This window comes from Oratosquilla oratoria, chromosome 18 (assembly GCF_046742065.1).
Source record: "Oratosquilla oratoria isolate Oo_2021 chromosome 18, ASM4674206v1, whole genome shotgun sequence".
In the NCBI taxonomy this organism is placed as follows: Eukaryota; Metazoa; Arthropoda; class Malacostraca; order Stomatopoda; family Squillidae; genus Oratosquilla; species Oratosquilla oratoria.
In genome coordinates this window covers 65621783-65640896 of record NC_134794.1, presented here as the reverse complement: position 1 = coordinate 65640896, position 19114 = coordinate 65621783, and the positions used below count along the sequence as shown (strand labels likewise).

The 19114-nt window shown below is 39.7% G+C and overlaps 1 protein-coding gene and 1 long non-coding RNA gene across 12 annotated transcripts in view; one reads left to right on the top strand and one right to left on the bottom strand.

The window, feature by feature from the left end:
* Positions 1-19114, bottom strand: part of LOC143035346 (inositol hexakisphosphate and diphosphoinositol-pentakisphosphate kinase 2-like) — a 247704-nt gene that overhangs the window by 48206 nt on the left and 180384 nt on the right. For 8 of the 10 annotated variants that reach the window (XM_076202325.1, XM_076202328.1, XM_076202329.1 and 5 more), the window contains 4 exons: positions 17995-18042; positions 17069-17086; positions 11402-11665; positions 270-321 (listed from right to left, as the gene is read on the bottom strand). In XM_076202325.1, coding sequence (XP_076058440.1) covers positions 270-321; positions 11402-11665; positions 17069-17086; positions 17995-18042 — 382 coding nt within the window. The remainder of the gene's footprint in view (positions 1-269; positions 322-11401; positions 11666-17068; positions 17087-17994; positions 18043-19114) is intronic. The other 2 variants (XM_076202327.1, XM_076202333.1) reach the window with 2 other exon arrangements.
* The window catches only part of LOC143035347 (uncharacterized), a 234328-nt gene that overhangs the window by 60785 nt on the left and 154429 nt on the right, over positions 1-19114 (top strand). The gene's annotated exons all lie outside the window — the stretch shown is intronic.

Here is a 19114-nt window from a genome sequence, read left to right as displayed (position 1 = left end):
TCCCCCCCCCCAAAAAAAAAGTAAATAAAGAATAAAATAAAATAAATAAATAAAAGTAACACATTCATTCATTTCTGCCAACAGCACTTTTTCTCACTCTTTTTCAAATCTGATATCCAAACAACTTTATATTGCAAAGCTGTGTAAACAAAGCTGCACAAATTAAAACCTTATTTTCAAGCACTGTCATGCAGCCAGCCATTCCAAGAGAAGCATGCAAGGTGACAAAAGACATTATTTAGCAGTATCAGACAACGGAAGAAATTTACCTCCAAGCTGCATCTCCCCTTCTGGAAACTCGGTGTACTTTTCTTGAGGAACCTACAAGACAGTAGGATTCAATTACAATGTGGCACAGTGGTTATTTTGAACTAAGAAACAACATAAGACGATATAATAGTATCATATACCGAGGCTCTTTCTCATTCTTGTAAAACCATTATTTGGCAAACACTATTAAGTAAGATGTATTCCATCTATCTATATACCAAAGGGTTTGTCCCCCTTATAAGGGAAGTAGCCAAGTCAAACTCACACACCCACTCCCAGGGATACAGTGGATAAAAAAAGATGCATTGTAATCTATGGTATTAAAGAGAAACATGATGTTCCTAGATATCAAAGAGAAAAAGAGGAGAAAGAGATCGCTAAAGAAATTCTGAAAGAGATTCAAGAGGAAGGACAAAGTATAGATAAAGAAATTGAGGAGACATATAGAATAGGAAGATACTTAAAAGTAAAACTATATAGGCCACTAAAAGTAAAACTTAGGTCACAAATGACTGCAGAGGAAGTACTATCTAGAACAACAAAACTAGCAAATAATGAACATTACAAAAATGTATGGGAAAAAAAAAAGTGAAGAAAACGAGAAAGGGAACTTAGAAATGAAGCGAATAAAAAAAATTATGAGAACTGAGACTGAGAAGATTTTTTTTTTTTTTTTTTTTGGGAGTGGTGGACCTGTGGCTAAGAAAATGGTATATCAAGAAAAAGGAAACAAAGCAGACAGAAAAAGATGAGAAAGAAAAAAATTAAAATTAGCCTATACCAACATAGATGGAATGATTTCAAGACTGAATGAATTAAATGACTATCTGGCATTAGAAAAACCAGACATAATGGGAATAGTAGAAACCAAATTAAAAAGGACTCTACCACCAAATACTGTGGGACAAGGTCTATACAACTGTTGGACAAAGAACAGAAAGGAAAAACAGGGTGGGGGAGTATTATTTTTGACTAGGAAAGGCTTAAATGTGACAAAGATAACAGAAGGAAAAAACAATGTAGAATCAATTATGACAAAAGTTGAAAGCAATTACATGAAAAGTAGAAAATTTGTAGTAGTGTATGTGCCCCCCAAAAGACAGTCCTGGACAGAAAGTGATTATTCCAAACTGTTGGAAGATACAAAATATGAACTAAGATACTGAAAGATGAAATATAGTAATTGTGGGTGATTTTAATTCAAAAGAAATATGTTGGGAAGAAATGACAGTAAAAGGTGGAGAAGACCTCTGGGACAATATACTACTTGATATGACCATTGAATACACAGTGACTCAGTGGATAAAGGAAAATACCAGATACAGAAATAATGAAGAACCATCGAGACTGGATTTAATACCTATGTCAGAACCTGAAATTGTGGATAGAACTGATTACAAAACTCCATTTGGAAAGAGTGACCATGTACTAATGGAATTCGAACTAAAAGAGCAAATGGACTTAAGAAGAAATGAGAAACATAGAAAAGGAAGACTAATGTACAACAAAACAAATTTTGAAAAACTAAAAAATTTTTTTTAGTAACGTAAACAGAGAAAAAATTCCTAAATGAAGAAACAAGGATGGAAGAGAAATGGAATATACTAAAAAGCAAAAGCAAGAGTATACATAATAAGCTGGTCCAATGAAAAATGTAGTGAGGCTAAGGATAGAAGAGACAAAGCTTGGAAAAGATTGAAAAAAAGGGCAAATGGCAAATATACATCAAACTAAGAAATGATTATGTAAAAATACTAGGTAAATAACTATTTCATTCCCATCCACCACCCTTATTTCCCTCTCATCTTAGCATCTTGTGGATAGATGACATGTTTGAAATAATATGTGGTACTAGAATAGAAAGAAATGCAGCAAGACAACACATCCACAGCAGGGCCACTTCACTTACATACTGGTCCCCCCCCCCCAGTAATATTCCACACATTATGGAAGACTGCACTTACACAATTACACGTGCCAACAACACAACATATACTCCACAAGGGATTTATAGGAAAACCCCATTCCAGCCATGGCATTCCTCAAGGAGACAGGACTGCTTGGCCAGAAAGCCTACGGAACACCATCATCATCATTCCCATGTAAAGGGGGTAATGGGTAAGTCACAGCATGCCTTAACTCTTAGTGGGAGAAATCTAAAGAAAGGGACTCCAAGTCTCCTCACTCCACCCCATTTGGTTATCTTTTGTGGTATGGATAATAATATGGTGGCAGCACTCTTCTTCCCCACCCATTGGAACATGGGAAGAGGTCATGTCCAGAATGGGATCAGAGATTATTAAGAACAACAGAATTATGAGAGAGTAAAACTAAAATCAGAGAAGACAAACAGGACAGCAGATGAAAAATGGAGTAGGAGTATGACAGAAAAAATTTAAAAGAATAAAAAGATGTTTTGGAAGGAAGTTAAGAGAGTGAGGGGGCGAGTCACGTAGAGGTAAATTATTCAGATGGACAGATGTTAATGGAAGTGAAGACTGTAAGGAGAAGATAGGTAGAGTATTATAAAGAGTTGTTGAATGTGGAGAATATGGAGATATAGATTGTGGCAGTGAGGAGCACTATGAAAATGACTAATGAGAGAAAAAATGGAAGACATATAAGGAAAAATGAGGTACAAGGAGCTTTGAAAATTATGAGTGCTGGTAAGGCACCTGGGTTAGATGGGTATCTTGTGGCGTGTCTGAAAAAGGGAGGTACAGTTATGGTGGATTGGCTAGTGAGGTTGTTTAATGTGTATCTACAGGAGGGAAGGCTGCCAGAAGACTGGGAACAATGAATGAAGAAAGATTAGCAAAAAAGAGTGTGGAAAGCAAAGTGGATGGAGTAAATTTGAGGGGATAACTGAGGATGAGATGGATGGATGGGGTGAAAGGGGCTTTGAGCAAGAGGGGAATGTCTATTGAGCAGGGAAGGAGAAGGCAGATGATAGGAAGGACGTGTGGAGAATGATTGTGTATGGATGATAATTTGACTGGCATGAAGGGATCTCTCCTCGTTTTCTATTTTCACATGTGGGGAGGAGGAGAGTGGGTGTAAATGAAATGGCTGGCCCTGCTTTGGTTGTGCTGTGTCTTACTGTGTTACTTCTGACTCAGAGAGTGGGCAGGAGAAAGGAATACTTTTATCCATGAAGAGCAGAGTGGAAAACAAATAGCTGGTGGATGGGAGTGGAATGGGTGGGAATGAGTACACACCTTGGTTGGCTACCTTCCTTATAAAGGTGAAGAGGGCCTTAGTATATTGATAGATTCCTTTATGAGTGAAGATTTGTCTCAACATCAAAGAATACTGCATGACTCTATTCTATAGGGGTGCTACGTATTTCCAAAAGTACTGACTGTATACAATGAGTAACAAAAAATGTGTAAGAGAAGCAATGAGAGATAGAGAGATTATATATATATATATATATATATATATATATAAGGTGATGAGATGTACAAGGGGTGAAAGTGGCAGTAATCTGGAAGTGAGCATTAAGGGAGAGCAACTGGAGGAAGTGGATAGTTTTAGATACTTGAGTGCAAATGTGGCAGGAAAAGGTGGAGTAAAGGTGGAGGTAGAATGTAGATTGAGAGAAGCGAGAAAATGCCTTGGTGGATTAAAAAGTGTAATGAGGAATAGACATTTGGGAATGGATGCTAAGAGGATGAAGGAGTGATTGTGCCAACAGCACTGTATGGAGCAGAAACATGGAACATAAGAGAGGAACAGAGAAGGAGCTTAAATGTGTTTGAGATGAAGTGTCTGAGAAGTATGATGAGGGTTACTTGGCTGGATAGAGTGAGAAATGAGGAGGAGAACAGGGGTGGAAAGGGACTATGGAGATAGGGTTGATGAAGAGTATTAGGGTGGTTTGGACACATGGAAAGAATGAGTGAAGAAAGACTAGTAAAGGAGGTATGGAAGGCAGATGTGGTGGGAGTGAACATGAGGGAACGTCCTAGGATGAGATGGATGGATGGGGTGAAGGGGGCTTTGGGGAAGAGGGGAATGTCTGTTGAGGAAGGATGGGAGAGGACAGAAGACAGGGGTGAATGGAGAATGGTTGTATATGGATGATGTTGTGATGCATGAGGTGGTAAGGTAGTGTGTGTGAGCAAAATTTTGACGCAGCCCGAAGGGATTTCTCCCCGTCTTCTCCTTTATATGGGGGGATGGAGAGGGGGGGGGTCGCCGATTTAATGAAGCAGCCTTGCTGTGCATGTGCTGTGTCTTGTGACACTGCTTCTGTCATGGCCACGTTCACGATACCCCGACCATGACAATATGTTGTAGCGAAGGAGCCCGGACCCAAGAGAAACAATGAGCCCCTTTGTGCGCAGGGACTCTATGGACAAGAAGTGCGCGCGAAATGTGTCGGCGGAGGAGTATGAAATCGGTGACCTCGCCGATGTCAGGTCAAGGGGCACGCACGCCAAAACCAGGCGGCGATGTAGAGCCAACATATAAAGTCACATTACATTGTAGAATTAAGGTATCAGATAGAAATTATTTTGTGAGCCCTCTCCACACAAGAATAAAGGAAATGGTGGAAGTGTGGAGTTGGGTAAATAGAATTAGGATAAATAAATTAAGTACATGTTGGCACCTGTGCTATGACGCTGGTGTCGTGCGGTCTGTGTATATAAGAAGGGGAGCAGTGGTCCTTACCCCACCCCGCTCCTGCACCGCACTCTGTTCTTGCTCAACATTGGTAAGAGATATATATATATATTTATAATTTTATACTGTGCTAGAAAATCTATCTCCCGTTGCTTTTGCCCATTGTTTTTCTTTATCCCCGCGAAGAGAAAGAATATCCAAAACGAGGCTACGTTTTGAATCTAATATTCTAGATTGAAGGAACTGCTCGAATCCTAAGTCCCGATTCGATGTATAAACTCAAACATAGAGCCTAGATTCGTGACATATAAATGGGGGCCTCCTGTCCGGGATACTTTCAATTCGCTGGATGAGAGAAACTGGTTCATAAAAGCACGCAGTTACAAAAAGAAAACAAATTAATAATCATCAATCAGACCGCCGAGCAACTTGCGCTCGTGATCGATCCTAAAAACGCATTTAATCTGGCTTCATTGTTTACATTCAGTTACGCGTCGCCTGGGGGTATTGTCGTCAAAACAAAACTTCTTTTATCACAATGTCCTACCCAAACACACCAGTAAGTTCTAGGAGTAGCCCCGGCTTTGAAGGATTCCCACAGGTTAGAGAAGGGGAAAGTGACGTAGAAAGTAGGAGAGGGAGATCTCACACTAGTGATATAGAATTCGAACAAAGTAGGAGCGAAAGAGACTTCGACCCGGGGGAAGATGAAAGCGTTAGATATTATTATAACGCAAGGAGCAGTTTCAGTGAGGGAGAGATAGAAGGCAACGTACGTAGGAGACAAGAAACAGAAATTCGTTATTATGGGGAAATTCCCCAAATCAGAAATTATGACATAGAAGATAGAATGAGTGAAATCAGATTAGGAAGTAGACCAACCAATAGGGAAAATGAATACACCTGTAGACAAAGGCCAGACACACCACAAGAAATAGGAAGACACTATTTTACTGACGTAGGTTGAGAGACGCCAAAAAATGGGAAGATATAGTATGGAATCAGATAGGGGTGGATACGATCAGTTCCCACAGGAAAGAGGCCAATACTACGACAGGATAGACGACATGGACAGGTTCAGAATAAGTAGGGACCCTAGAGTTGAAGTGGGCAGTGAGCAATACCCTAGAAGGCGAACAGAATCAGGGGGAGAAGCAAACAGGTGTCATATAGAACATCCCACTTACCAACAGGCGGGAGTGAGAAACACAGGAAACATAATAGACAGCATCATCAAGGCAAATCACATTATTCCCAAATTTAATGAAGAAGACCCAGATCTATTCTTCTCATCATTCGAAGGTTTGGCCAAACAAATAGGATGGACAAGGGATGTCTGGCCGGTAATGATAAGATCTAGCCTACCCCCAAAAGCCTTAGATGTGTATACTATGTTTGACTGTGAAGGCATTTATGAGTATGATCAAATTAAATATGAAATACTAAAAGTTTACGAAGTCACCCCAGAGTACTTTAGAAAAAAGTTCAGAGAGGAAGAAAGGGATGTCAGTCGTGGATTCATAAATATGGCTAGGAAGTTGAGGAGTGAATTTTCAAAATGGATGAGGGCAGAAAATGCGATAAGTGCAAAGGAAATTATGGAAGTAATGGTTAGGGAGCAATTTTTAAACTTGCTTAGCAATGAAGCCAAATTATATGTGACCCAACAAAAATGTGAAACCCTAATGGAGGCGGCCAGTCGTGCCGAAAACTTCGCCCTGAGGATGGGTGAGACACAAAGTCAAAAATCAAGCACAGTACAAAATCAAGGGAACAAGAACAGAGGTGCGTTCGCAGTTCCGGGTCCGGGCCAGAGGTATACAAGACCACAAGTAGGGGATAGCTGGAGAAAACCTCAGAGATGTCTCAGGTGCGGGAGATACGGGCATAGGACTCAAGATTGTTACACCCGACTCAGTGATCGGGCATACAGACAGGATATGGAAAATAGCCAGCCCAAGCAAGGGATAATGTGCGTTGAGAGAGATGAGGACGCATATATGAGGGACTCTAGTGAAAATCTCAGTCATGGGATAAAAACTTACTCAGGAAGGAAAGACAAAGGGAAAACACAAGTACAGGAAGACAAGACAGACGAAGTGGGGATCAACCCAAGGTGGTCAATGTATGTGAAGGATGCCAAGATGGGAATCGAGGGGAATGAAAAAAAAATCGCGGTAAAAGCACTGAGGGATACGGGAGCGTGTCGTACCATCGTGAGACCAGATCTGATACCGGGTTTAAAACAGAGAAGCACAGGTAAATTCTCCATGATATTGGCAGGGGGAGTAATAGAATCAGCTCCTTTAATCAACATGGTTTTGGAAATGGATGGACAGGTAGCAAAGGTCGAGGTAGGCTTAGCAAAGATACCAATAAAAGGAGTAGATGTCCTCTTAGGAAATGACGTAGGCGAAGCGGTTCCCATTAAACTAAAGACAGTCAGTGACCCCATACCCAGACAGACACATACTCTTACTGACTCAGCTGACATGGCCGATCCTGTGGCATTCATCACTAGAAGCCAGGCCAGGAGAGCACAAGAAGAGGAGGAACAAAGTAAAAGTGACCTAGCCCTCCTGCTTGGTGGAGACTCTGGGGACGAGACCAAAGATGAGGCGAAGGAAGAGACGATAGCGGACAAGAATGAAGAAGAAGACGTCCTTGCAGAGGAAGTCGTCAAGGGGATCGCTGTGGATGCAGAGCGACTCATCATACTCCAGAAAGAGGACCCTGAATTGGAAGCGGTGCGCCGAGCGGCAGAAGAGGAAGAGCAAGAAAAAGAAAAATACGACGACAAGAAATTCATCATAGAAAAGGGAGTCCTCTTAAGAAGGTACAAGACACCAGATAAGGTAGGGGGCGACGTTATTCTACAGATAGTCATCCCGCAGGTGATGAGGGAACGTGTTGTGAAAATGGCACATGAGGCTACTTGTGCCCACCTCGGGACAACTAAGACAAAGCAGGCTATAGCAGCCCATTTTTTCTGGCCCCGAATGTCAGAGGACATTAAAAGGGTGGTCAGGGAATGCATCGTGTGTCAAGTGACTGGAAAACCAAACGATACACCTAAGAGAGTACCCATGCATCAAGTTCCTATAATTGAGGAACCTTTCTCTAGGGTTGTTGTAGATTGTGTGGGCCCTCTCCCAAAAACTAAGTCAGGGAAACAATTCTTAATAACCATAATGTGTCAAGCTACTCGGTATGCTGAAGCGATACCTCTCTCCAACATTAAGGCCAGGACAATCACCAAGGCCCTGATGTCTTATTTCAGTAAGATGGGCATGCCTCGGGAGGTACAGAGTGACAGGGGCACCAATTTTTTAAGTGGGATATTCAAGGGAGCCCTAGAAGGCTTCAACATAAAACACATAATCGCTTCAGCATATCACCCCCAGAGCCAGGGGAGTCTCGAAAGGTTCCACGGAACCTTAAAACGTATGATTAGAGCCTTTGTTTTAGAATTCCAAAAAGATTGGGATGAAGGCATAGACTTGTTACTCTATGCCTCCAGAATAACTGTCCATGAGGGTTTAGGTTTTTCTCCATTTTACTTAATGTTTGGCAGGGCACCAAGAGAGCCCCTTGCTTCCCTGTATGACCAGCTATTGTCAAAAACTCCAGAAGGAGGTATCCAATACACTAAATTAGTAGGTAACAACTTCGAAAAGCTAAGGAGAATCAGACAGATAGCAAAGAAAAACCTTGAAGTAGCGCAGGGAAGTTATAAGAACCAATATGATAAGAAATCAGTTAGGAGGGAGTTAAAGGTAGGAGAATATGTGCTTGTACTGTCCCCTCAGAGAAACTCATTGCATCCAAAATATGAGGGACCATTTGAGGTGCTCGAAAGAAAAGGGGGTCACAACTATGTACTGAGAAATCCAATGAGAAGATCTGGGATACAGCAAGCACATATTAACCTCCTAAAGGAATTTAAAGGGGAAATAGAAAAAGAGGCAATTGGTGCAATTGAGACAGGACAAACTGAGGGAAGTCTTGACTCAGATATTGAAGATCTAACATTTTCTTATAATTTGGACAGATCAGATAACAATGAGGCATTGGAGAAATCCTTGTCGTCATTGGAGGGAGAGATGCGGGAAGAAGTTAGAGCGATACTCCGCGAGCACATCCAGGTATTTTCCCCATGCCCCAGCGTTACCCAAGCAATTCATCACGACGTCATACTAGAAGATGGTGCCAAACCGGTGAGACAAGCGCCATACAGATTGTCGCCCCAGAAGAAGAAAATCATGGAGGAAGAAGTTCAACAGCTCATGACCCAAGGTTTGGTGGAGCCTAGTACTAGCCCCTGGGCCTCACCGGCCATATTGGTACCAAAACCCGGAGGTGAGTGGAGGCTGTGCGTGGATTACAGGCAAGTAAATGCGGTCACCCAGGCCGATCCTTATCCCCTCCCTAGAATTGATGACCTCATTGAGGAAGTTGCTACAGCCCAATTCCTTTCGAAGTTAGATTTGATGAAAGGGTATCACCAGATTCCCCTTACAAGTAGGGCCCGCACGATATCTGCATTCGTCACACCCCATGGGCATTTCCAGTATACTGTCACCCCCTTCGGAATGAAAAATAGTGGCGCATCCTTCCAGCGCCTTGTGAATTGGCTTGTCGAGGGATTACCAGGTGTCAGAGCCTATTCGGACGACATCATTGTGTTTTCCGACACGTGGGTTGATCACCTGTACAGGCTGCAGGGGTTGTTTGACAGATTAGCACAGGCCCACCTCACCGTGAACATGAAGAAGAGCTCCTTTGGGAGAAGTTCTATTGCATACCTCGGACATCAAGTGGGCCAAAACAACATCACGCCATTGGAAGCCAAGATCAAGGATATAGTGGAGTTCCAGGTTCCGAAGACACGACGAGGCATCAGAAGATTCCTTGGCATGCTGGGATTTTACCGCAGGTATTGTCCAAACCTCGCGGATGTGGCTGCTCCTTTAACCCGCATGCTCTCTTGTAATCCTTTCAGGTGGGATGAAGGCGCAAATGCAGCCATAGAGGAGTGTAAGAAACTTCTCTCTAGAGGTCCTGTCTTAATTGCCCCTGACTACGGTAAGACCTTTATAATCTTCTGTGACGCCAGCAAAGTAGCTGTAGGCGCCATGCTTGCGCAAGAGAAGGATGGCGTCATGAGGCCCATCTCATTTATGTCTCAGGTTCTCAAGGACTACCAAACACGGTATTCTACCATTGAGAAGGAAGCTCTTGCCCTTGTATTAGCCCTTAAGAAATTCCATGTATTCTTAGATAGAGAAGTAGTTATCCTTAGTGATCATAATCCATTGAAATATATCATAGAAGGTAAAACCAAAAATGATAGGCTGGCTAGATGGGCGATAGCTCTCCAAGGTTACAATTTAACAGTCAAATATATTCCAGGAAAATCTAATGTGGTAGCTGATGCCTTATCACGTCCCGACATAAAATGCTCAGACCCCATTTCACAGGCCTGATCATTTTTTCCGGCGAAAGGGGGATATATGTCATGGCCACGTTCACGATACCCCGACCATGACAATATGTTGTAGCGAAGGAGCCCGGACCCAAGAGAAACAATGAGCCCCTTTGTGCGCAGGGACTCTATGGACAAGAAGTGCGCGCGAAATGTGTCGGCGGAGGAGTATGAAATCGGTGACCTCGCCGATGTCAGGTCAAGGGGCACGCACGCCAAAACCAGGCGGCGATGTAGAGCCAACATATAAAGTCACATTACATTGTAGAATTAAGGTATCAGATAGAAATTATTTTGTGAGCCCTCTCCACACAAGAATAAAGGAAATGGTGGAAGTGTGGAGTTGGGTAAATAGAATTAGGATAAATAAATTAAGTACATGTTGGCACCTGTGCTATGACGCTGGTGTCGTGCGGTCTGTGTATATAAGAAGGGGAGCAGTGGTCCTTACCCCACCCCGCTCCTGCACCGCACTCTGTTCTTGCTCAACATTGGTAAGAGATATATATATATATTTATAATTTTATACTGTGCTAGAAAATCTATCTCCCGTTGCTTTTGCCCATTGTTTTTCTTTATCCCCGCGAAGAGAAAGAATATCCAAAACGAGGCTACGTTTTGAATCTAATATTCTAGATTGAAGGAACTGCTCGAATCCTAAGTCCCGATTCGATGTATAAACTCAAACATAGAGCCTAGATTCGTGACTGCTTCTGACCCAGGGCAGTGGACAAGGTGCAGGGATGACCCATCATCTAGGAGGTGCTAAGATGGGAGGGAGGGTGGAGGGGTGTGGAGTGTTTTCAGGGATGGAATGGGTGGGAATGATTTTATGCCTTTTCCTTTTTGGCTACCTCCCTAGTAAGGGGGAAAAAGCCTTGGTGTGTGTGTGTATGTATGTATGTATATATATATATATATACATACAAAACAATAAATAAAATAAATGGATAAAAAAAAATATATATATATATATATAATAATAATAATAATAAGAAGAAAAAAATAAATAAATACCTTCACTGGTGGTGTCAGTAGTCCATCATGAGATACTATGCCCTCTTCACATTTACGGTTCTTAGAGGGCACTGGCTGAAGAATTGGTACACATGACACTCCAGCCTCTGTCTCATATCTTACTGCCTCTTTAGTGGTTCCTTTACTCTTGAATTTTTCATCATGTGCCTCTGGGTCCTCCATAAAATAATGAAGATCTTCTTCATCTATTCTGGAGGGAGATCGCTGGACCTTGCCTTCAGTCTCTGCCTTCGGCGACAAAGGCTGTAGGAAAAGAGGAATTTTCAGAAGTTATAACAGATCACAATGGCAAAACAGGACAACAAGAGATCATTCAGTCCATAATAAGGCTGGCTAGATAAAATATATAAACAAATACTTAAAGTAAGGAAATAAACAAACATAAACAGACAAGAAAACAATTAAACAAAATAACTAATTGATAAACATTACAGCATATAGGTTAGGTGGTTATCCAACTGAATCCTAAAGCTTCAAATTGTGCTAAATTCCATCACCTCTGGAGGGAAGTTATGGCCAATGGTGTAGCAAGGAGGGGGGGGGGGCAGACTACCCTGGATGGCACATTACTAAGATTCCCCCACATTATTCATATAAAAATTCTGTTCAGTCCGGTCCTGATCATTACTGTTTAGCAATAAATAGGGGGCTGGTGGAAATCATTATGAAAGTGTGCTATAGTATGGATAGGTGGTAGATATTCTTCAAGTGACTGAACAATGATATCCAGTGAGTGGCATTTCAGCATGCTACACCACTGGCTATACCAAAACTGACCCCTACTATGCCAAAGCATAAGGTTCAAATATTATACTACTGTGCCTTCAGTACTGTGTTTGGGTTTCATCCACATACAATATAGTTTCTGTATTTGGTAATCTTCTAGAGTACAAAAATAGCTTCTGCATATTAAAAAAAAAAAAAAAAAAAAAAAAAAAAAAATTGTCTTCATCTATAATACATACAGCACATTTAGTTTTATACATAAGTATACACATACAAAATAAAGAATAAATACAAAATTGTGTCTGAATGTGTATGTGTATCTACCTAACTATAGTATAAGGGAAAGTAGGTGATTTGTTGACCATTTACGGAATTATGATAGGGTTGGAAATTCTCGATAGAGACGACTTATTAAAGTGGGACAAAAAAGAAACAAGAGGACACAAAAAGAAACTAAAGAAAGACAGCTACAGAAGAGACCTGAAAAAAATAGCTTCCCACATAGAGTGATTGATGTCTGGAACAAACTAAACAGAGAAACAGTGAATGCCATAACTATACACAATGTTGAGAATAAACTGGATGTGGAGAGGTACGAAAACGGGTCACTACAAGCATAGCTCTTGTCCTGTAAAATACAACTAGGTAAATACTTGTCGGGTTCATCTCCTACTCTTCAATCTATCATACCTAGCCTCACTCGTGTACAGTTACAACTTAATCTATATACAGTGAGACCTCTCAATAAGGGACGTTAATTAGCTGTGTTTGCGTTTTTTTCGGTGTTTTTGGTACTGTTGTTTAGTGCTGTGCAATCACTATGCCACCCAAAAACCACTCCAAAACACCGCAAACAGTTAATTAACGTCCATTAATGAGAGGTAGTACTGTACTTGATTTACAATTAACACCTTTAGATTTATATTTATGTATAGGTAAATAAGAAGACAGGGGTGAATGGAGAATGGTTGTATATGGAAGATGTTGTGATGCATGAGGTGGAATGGGTGGGGGGATGGGGGGTGAGGTAGTATGTGTGAGCAAAATTTGACGCAGCCTGAAGGGATTTCTCCCCGTCTTCTCCTTTTATGCAATGGGGGGACGGAGAGGGGGGGGGGTCACCGATTTAATGAAGCGGCCTTGCTGTGGATGTGCTGTGTCTTGCGACACTGCTTTTGACCCAGGGCAGTGGACAAGGTGCAGGGATGACCCGTCATCCAGGAGGTGCTAAGATAAGAGGGAGGGTGGAGGGGTGTGGAGTGTATTCAGGGATGGAATAGGTGGGAATGATTTTATGCCTTTTCCTTTTTGGCTACCTCCCTTGTAAGGGGGGAAAAAAGCCTTGGTATATGTATGTAAATACACACAAACCACATGAGGAAAGACTAGAGGTACTGGGTCTACAACCTTCAAAAGATCGGAGAGAAAGAGGTGACAATTATAATGTTCAGGTCATTAAAGGGGGTAGATTGCATTGATAGAAGAGATATCCTGATTAAAGATGGGAGGGTATTAAGAGGTCATGGAAGTATATTAAGAAAGACCACATGTCAAAAGGACGTGAAGAAATAGTTTTCCATATAGACGTATAAATATGTGGGATAGCTTAGGTGATATAGCCCAAGCTCAAACAATATATGAGTTCAAATCTAAATATAAAATTGGAAATCAATGTTTTAGATTAAGCTGGAACCATACATGAATTTGAGTCCAGGTATGTTAGAAAATTAGAAAATAGGAGACAGGACCCAACAAGTGTTGCTCTTTCCTGTGTACTACAGTTAGGTAAGAATTAGGTTGATACACACACAGTGAAGGATAAGAGCAAGTTCAAAGGAATACAAAAAGCAGTAACCAAACTGTTCCCCAGCCTGGTACATATACCATGTGAGGAAAGACTAATAGCACTGGGGCTGCCAACTTTTACAGATCAGAGAAAGAGGTGATATGATTACAGTATTCAGGTCACTAAAGGGGATAGATTGCATTGACATAAAGAGATCTCTTGATTAACCTCTTCGATACAATGATGCCTATGTAGGCATTATGAGGTGAGAGAGGGTATATGATGATGTTGGTGTCAGCATCTTGATTATATTTATTTTATAGTTGTAGCTGAATTACCCCAAAATTCTGTGAACTGGTTTCATCATGTTTTCTGTGTTTATTACTACTCAGAATGAAAGAGAACAAATAATACAGCAGTGACTTCCTATTTTATAATACAAGTAGTGTTATGCATGGTACATTAGGCATCCAATGCAGTGCATGAGAATTTGACTAATATTGAAGAAGTTAAGGATGGGAGGGCTTTAAGAGGTCATGGGAACAAAGAAAGAATACTTGTCTAAAAGATGTGAAGAAATACAGTTCTCCATATTAATGCTTAAATACTTGGAATAGCTTAGGTGATATAACCCAACAATACATGTCAGTATTTACTTTTTTCAAGTCACTTCTGTGTTTATTTCTTGATTCGCCCTACATAAATCACCTCTTGCTTCCATGATTTGTTCATAAGCCTCATCTCCCTCTCTATGTCTATAATCCTACAGAGAATTTTTTTTTTTCATATCCAGAAAAATGTCCCTCATCACCACTATCTAAAAGAATTTTTTTTGTACCTCGTTTCTCCACCACCATTGGGCTTCTCTGGCCTGTCATATATATATATATATATTTTCCTTCAATATTCACTATTTATGCTGTAATTTAACTACCTCAGGTATCCACAAGGACTCCCCTTCCCATTTAACAGTTCTAGGTATCCTACTAATGCGACACTGTTTAGACATTCTATTTTTAATGTATTTCTCGGAAGCTTAAATTTTATGTGTTGATAGTCTGGAGGTTCACTTGTAGTGACCTATCTTTGTATCTTTCAGTATCAAGTTTGGTCTTAAATTCTTGTATAGTTTTTGCACAAGCTGTTGTCTAATCCAATTTGTTTCAGATATCTGCCACTCTATGTAGAAATTATTCTTTTTCAGCTCTCTTCTATAACTATCCTTTTTAAGTTTCTTTTCATGTCCTCTTGTTTTTTTCTTATCCCACTTTAATGTGTATTTACCTAGTTGTATTTTACGGGAAGGGGAGCTATGCTTGTGGTGTCCCATCTCCATATCCTGTTTTATCTAGACTGTTTTTAAATTTGTGTATTGTTTTTGCACATACCACATTCTCATCTAACCTGTTCCAAACGTCTATTATCCTGTTTGTGTGTGTGTGTGTGTGTATTTACTTAGTTGTATCTTACGGAAAGGGGAGCTATGCTCGTGGTGACCCATCTTTGTATTTTGCAGTGTCTAGTTTGGTCCTAAATTTTTGTGTGTGTGTGTGTGTGTTGTGCATGAGAAATTACAAATACATCTTCACATACACAAGTAACTCATATATTTCTATTGCATCTGTTTGTAATACACAATACTGTGTACATCAATGGTGGATTTATGGAAAGGGGCTATTTGCATATGACTTATAAGTATTTATATACTTACCTAAATGAAACATACAAAACTGGAGCTATGTTTATGGAGTCCCATTTCTACATCTGCATTTATCAAACTTTTTCTTTAAACTCATTTATGCTATCCACATGACTAGTTTCTTCTACTTTGTTCCACAAACTAACATATTCACGTAGAAAGCAGTTTATCAATATCCTTAAATCAGTCTTCTTTACCTTTCTTTGGTATTTCCTCTTGGCATTCTTCTTCCCATACTAACAGATCCATTGTATCATCTACACTCTTTCCACCGATTTAGAGGTCGCTATCATATAAACTTTTTCTCTTCATTCTTTTAGTTTGAGCAATCCCAGTTTACCAATCTACCCACAGCCCCAGTTCTCTCTCGCAGGACATCCATGGGTTCCAGGTTACCAGCAACAACCACTGCATTGGCCCACAAGTTACTCAATTTATTACTCAAAAAATGTTGTTGTCTGGGTAGGATGAGGAATGGGACAGTAAAGGCTGAAGTGTTCTGTATCTTCTGTAAGATGGTTACATCTGGGGCAATTAAGTCTGAGTGTAAGACTTATTATGTGTTGGTACAATTTGACTGTTGAGTACTTCTTTAATTCATGAGTGCTAGAAGTAAGAAATATCATCATTGATTTCTGAAGGGAAGCTGACATTTTGTATTGTGTCAGCCATAGTTTTAGTTCATCACGGTATTTTTGTATGTTTCTGGTTGATATTCAGTATTTGATGTGTCGTGCAATGATTAGTTACATTGTCTGCAGAAGAGAGAACTTTCATGTAATGCTCTGGGTTTGGTATAAGGAGATTTAGGTATATAGGATTTGGTATAGGGTTTTTGGTATAAGGTATTTAGTATTTAAGGTATTTAATTTTAATCTGAGCCTGATGTGAAGATTGAGTTGCAGACAAGAAAACTATACAGGATTTCTAGTGATGGAGGTTATCTGTCCCAGAGGGAAATATCTCTACTTCCTGGTGAATATATATATATATACTGTATATATATATATATATATATTATATACATATATATTATATATTATATATATATAAATAGACATGATAGAAATAAATAACATAAGAATGAGACTGCAAGAGATTATGCCAACACTAGGCAATTCCTTGTCTATAATCACCTATCATTCCATTCATTAACCTTTTTACTGATAAATCAGTTCTTGCCTATTTCCTTCTTAAATCAACTCCATTAATGTGAGTCCTACCCTGCTGTCTTAATATGATGACCTTGTCTGCATCACCTTTGTTAAAGCCCTAGTGCATTTATAAGCAATGTCTAAATTCTTTTTAGTATTCTTTTATGGTATCTTCTCAACCTTTCCATATTTCTAAATCCACCATTGATGCACATCTTTTAAAGGAAAAAGGAATTCCATGTCACTACTGACTAAACAAATTCATCAAAACAATGTCTTACCAGTCGGAAAGCATTCCTCTGAATCAGTAAAACAAAATGAAAATAATTCATGAAAATAAAGGAATAGCTATCAAATTCCACTAAACAAAAACAACTTCAGTCATATGGGTGCCAAAAAAATCAACAGTTAAATAAAATAAGAATATACCTTGCCAATAAATGACTGGCAACTTCAACAAAAGAAAGGTTTTTGAAAACCAAAAGATAACCAAGAGGTAAAACAATAAAATAATGCCCCACAAAAAGCAACAACGTTAAATGTCAGTACACAAATACAATGTAAGGAAATAAATAGTGGCAACAATGATCCGTAGAGAAATTATACTGATGGTTGCTAAACAAAACAAACTTTAACTGGCCCGTACTGCAAGAGTCACATAGCAAAGCTGTATCAAAAGAGGTGGTTTAATATAATTCATATTATCATGCTATGTAGTTCCTCTTATGGTGCTAATGCAGTCAAACCTTTCAAAATTATCCGGCAGTGCTTCATCCTTGCTTCAGTACTATATTTATATGGATATTTCTAGCAAGATGATAGGGGTATTTTCTCTTCTTGATACAAAGGTGCTTGGAAATTTGGACATACTGTACATAGAGAGGGTGTACAGGCAACTTTGATGATGTGTGAAACATTTCAGAAGAGCGGGAAATAAAGGAGAACCAGAGTAGATGAAGCTAGTGTATGGGTATGAATGATGCTGGTGCAAGGATGCAAACAATCCTGATGTCAGGCCACAAAACATTCTGGTGAAAGGGTGCTCAGTTTTTGTACACTGACAAAGGGTAAGACTTTTGGTGGATGGAGGAAGAGGTAAGACTGGGTAACTGTGGTGCAGGAAATGACAAAATGGACACAGAAAAGTCACACCAGTACTGACTTCTGGCTAATATGAGAGGTACTACTAGATGGAAAGCCTGCTTACCACTCTGGCGTGTGCACGGGGGAATGGACACATCCCTATCCTTGCCTCCTGAACAGCATGTATAAACAAATTACAAATATTATATATACAACTTACAAGTAAGAGAATAAATAAGAGGTAAACACGATATCTACATATTCATACTGATGTTTGCACACACAAAATCCTTCACATTTAAATAAGTTAAAATAAAAATACATTAGAAATTTTCTATGGAAACAAATACTAACATTTGACTTTTGTGAAAATGTAATATTTCTTATTAGTTGACAATAAGTCCTGAAAGTCTTTGTGGAAATTAATTTTCGTGCATTGCCTACTACACATACAAGGGTAGGTCCTCCCTGTTTCCTTTCTTGTACACAGGTACTAAGTCCTCCATTGTTAATATAAATAAGGACTTTTCTATAGGTACTGAACTCTTGAATACAGAACCAAGATAACATGGTTCCTCAATAAGTTCTTTGTCACAACCTAAGACTTCCTTCTGTCCTTTAGCTTCCTTTCTATATATCTAAGCTGTCTGCATCATCATCCATTATGACTACTTCTATATATTTATCCAACCTATAACAATATCCCTTGGGGCTTGGTTTGATGGCTAAATATTTTACTTCCACTCTTGTAATGTCCCTTAATCCTCTTCATGTGTGAAAAGTATCGTTCATAATTTTAAAACGTGTGTCCAAATCTTATGGGGAAAAAAAAAAAAAAAAAAAAAATCAAGAAAGATAATGACAGATCTCTTGATCTGCAAAGTAAACAATCTCAGGCAGAGCAGGGGATGTGTGGAGGGAAAAAAAAAAAAAAAAAAAAAAAAAAAAAAAAAAAAAAAAGAGGCCGAGATACAATGATTAAAATTGGGAAAACATAATGAGAGAGAATCTCTTGGTCTGCAAAGTAGGCTTGGGTGGTTGGGGCAGGGAACTTGGGGCACAGCAGCTTAAACTTTAAAACTATTACACACACACACACACACAAATTTTATTTGAAACCTATTCCATCCATTACCTGTACAGTTGGCAAATATATTTCTACTTTCAAGGAAAAATTGGTTAAGTGATTTCTCCTTCCTTCTACAGCAAACCTACTTCCTCTTAGTTTGAAATGTATTGTTTTT